General features: G+C 36.7%; 1 protein-coding gene across 1 annotated transcript in view; it reads left to right on the forward strand.

Moving 5' to 3' along the window:
* Nucleotides 1-2,765, forward strand: part of LOC126388652 (fucolectin-like) — a 5,123-nt gene extending 2,358 nt beyond the window's left edge. The window contains exons 2-3 of the mRNA XM_050041871.1: nt 1,927-2,209; nt 2,370-2,765. Coding sequence (XP_049897828.1) covers nt 1,927-2,209; nt 2,370-2,553 — 467 coding nt within the window. The 3' untranslated portion in view covers nt 2,554-2,765. The remainder of the gene's footprint in view (nt 1-1,926; nt 2,210-2,369) is intronic.
* The last annotated feature ends 595 nt before the right edge of the window (nt 2,766-3,360 follow it).

The raw sequence follows: 3,360 nt of genomic DNA on the forward strand, positions 1-3,360 counted from the left end.
TAAAGCGGATACAAAAACAACACTTGTTTGAATATACTGACAATTAGAGTGATAAACAGTTGCCTGTCATGCCTGCCACCTGCACAGTGACATAAAAGTAATTGCTCTCCAGGCACGCATGTAGATCGCAGCTGCTTCTAGGGAGTCAGAGAGCTTCCAGGTAGGTCCTTGGTGGAATTACTGATCATTCGTCTTTTATTCTCTAATAATTTCACTAAAAAAGGAAATCAGGTACCACTTTACATTACAGCTTGGTAAGTATTAAAATAACAATATATAAATATAATGGGACCAACATACACTGATAATCAAGTGATACTGATGTTAATAATCATGTTAATTTTAGTCCAGTTTTTTTTTCTTCCTATTTTTCTTTTCGATGTTTATTCATATTTGGGACCTTGATGTGTTGATCGTGATGTCTATAAGAACAGGTTAAATCTACTTTGTGTCAGTTGAATGTTTTGTCTGAAAATGCTCTAGGTGGGAGGGAGTTTATTTTGGAGAGAAAAAGACCCTGCATCATTTGGCATATAGATAGCATATAGACCAGCATTACTTTGATTATGAATTATTGAGGATTTAGAAGAAGGGTAGTAGGAAGAACTCTGTTGTTCTTGGTTCTGACGTTAAGCCATTTAAAAAGAGTCCAGGCTAGGGCTTTAATTATACATTATTTGTATATGCATAGATGATGTGCTCTGAACAGATATAAAAAAAAACATGAGAATTTTTGCAGTAATGTTCCTGCTCCACCAACACTTCCAGTCTTCCCATCGATTCCACACAATTTACCACAAACCAAACACCATTTCTTTTCAGAGTCATAACTCTGAAACACATAGTCATATTTAAACACAGTCACATCCTCAGTGCATTTTTATCAGGGTTTACTGGGTTAGTTATTAAGTGTGGGACTTATGTTCCACAGGTGTTATTTTTACATCACACCTCCCATATTAAAAATTGTCACTGTGCCTAACTTGACAAGCTGAAGTTAGGGACTGTCTCATGTTTGCATGCCATCGGACCAGGGCAAGTTTTCAAGTTTTTCAATAGCTTTCTTATTCTTAAAATGTATATTTTGTTTAGACTTACTTTTCTTCGGTTGAAGGTCAGGTTCAAAAACCAATTCTCTTTTATTATTTGTTTAATTAAGGTGCATGGCTAAAACATTACTTTATTTAGTTTGCAGAAAAGATAAATGTATGAGGACTAAAAATCTGATGCACCTTCAGTATACCTCAAACACGAATAGGGATATTCCTTTGACACAAACACAGATAAACAAGGTAGCTTTGCCTTACACCCCTAGTCGGAAACTAGAGAGCAGACACCTGATGTCTGGACCCCTCGTTGTTTCATGGAAGGGGAAGATGTGAGGTGCCAGAAAGAAATCAGGTTTATTTGGACATATATGAAAAAGGATGGAAATGATAATGTAAATGTAGCGGTCAGGTGTGGCTTTTTTCCTGATCAGGTTAGTTTGTGTTAAGAATGTATGTGTACATTATGTATATGAATGTATATGCATGTGTAGAAATATATGTAGAGGCTTTAAAACAAAGGTTCAATAAGATTATTTGAGTGTCAACTTGCTTCACAGAATGATGACTGATTATTTGAGTGTCAACTTGCTTCACAGAATGATGACTCCAGCTGTGGTCTTTGTCTGGTTGGCTGTTTTAGGACAGACCAGTGGCCATTCTGGTGAGATTATTCTTTAAATTGGTTCAATGAAATTAATGATAATGATTTTTAGTATTTTACTACTGTAAAAGAGCAGTTCTGAAGTTCTATGTCCAGGGATCACAGTGAGAGTTTAATCAAGTAATGACAACCGTTTCTTTAATACCTTTGGTTGAATCATCTGTGACTTGCTTTCCTCAAACTGTCTTCAATAACAAATGCTGTAACTTTGTCCAGGTACTAATATTGCTAGACATGGAAAAGCAACTCAGTCCTCCGTTAGGTTGAATGGCCCCCCCGAAAAGGCAATTGATGGAGATCGGGCAAGCATCTGGAATGAAGGGTCCTGCACCCACACAAACCGCGAAAGCAGACCATGGTGGAGACTGGACCTCCTGAGGACATATAAGATTAACACTGTCACCATCACCAACAGAGGAGATTGTTGCCACGATCGGCTTAATGGTGCTGAGATCCGCATTGGAAAGTCCCTCAATGACAATGGCAATGCTAATCCCAGGTAACAGCACTTTCTATCTTATATTTGGTTTGAATATTTTTCACTGGTGTGTATGTTACAGGAAATCAGTGCACTGTACATCTACATATATTCTTATTAGGAAGACAGAGTTTCAATGCAAAGGCATCATCTGTAACTGTTTCATTTTTCTTTTCTCCAGGTGTGCTGTTATCCAGTCTATCCCAGCTGGGGCCTCCACAACTTTTGTGTGTAATGGAATCCCAGCTGGGGCCTCCACAACTTTTGTGTGTAATGGAATGGAGGGCCAGTATGTGAACATTGTGATTCCTGGAAGAATAGAATGTCTGACACTGTGTGAGGTGGAGGTCACCGGGACAGAATGAGATGATTGTAATGAATATGTCTGCACCTGAGTCTGAAATAATCATTCATTTTCATATCCATTAATTTTTCATGCTAATCTATGCTTGTTTCTGCTTCTTTTCCAATAAATATTTGTGCTAATGTTTGATTGTCCATCATAGCAAATGTACATGGATGTCAGTGTAGTTTGGACCGTTCTGCAAGGTCCTTTTATATGACATCAACTCTTACTTTCCACTGTTTATACCTGTCACCTTCATCCTAATTTAGCATGAAGACTGTACACAGAGGGAAATAGTGAACCTGGCTCCGTCCAAATGAATACAATCTTACTGTTTGTTTACTCTCTCATCTTGATACATTGATTAGTATACACTCCCTTACAGCAACACATTGGAAAGTAATTGACAAAATATTAGTTAATATAAAGAAAGAAATAACTTAGTATATTACATTTACAGAATTTACATAGAGGCAGGGATGATTATTAATTTAAAAAGATTAGAAAGTGTTTTCATACTCTACAGCTCAAACAACTACAAAATTTTAAAAGGATTCTGGACAATTTCTGTAAAATTTGACACATTTACTTTAATGAAAGTTTTGTCTTTTTGCAAAAAATCAATGTCAATGGGGAAATCAGTTGACTTTACAGGCACTCTTCAGTCTTAAATGATTCATTTCCTGAGTCTGTGCCACTGTCCTCTTGAGGATAGAGAGCAAAATAGCACCCTTGTTTGGCATCATGTATTGTCATTAATCTTTGACTTGTTTCATAATTTTGATTCACTATCTACTGCACTTGCAAAATAAAAAGGACTTTTTAA

This window comes from Epinephelus moara, chromosome 4, assembly GCF_006386435.1.
Source record: "Epinephelus moara isolate mb chromosome 4, YSFRI_EMoa_1.0, whole genome shotgun sequence".
NCBI classification, from domain to species: domain Eukaryota; kingdom Metazoa; phylum Chordata; class Actinopteri; order Perciformes; family Serranidae; genus Epinephelus; species Epinephelus moara.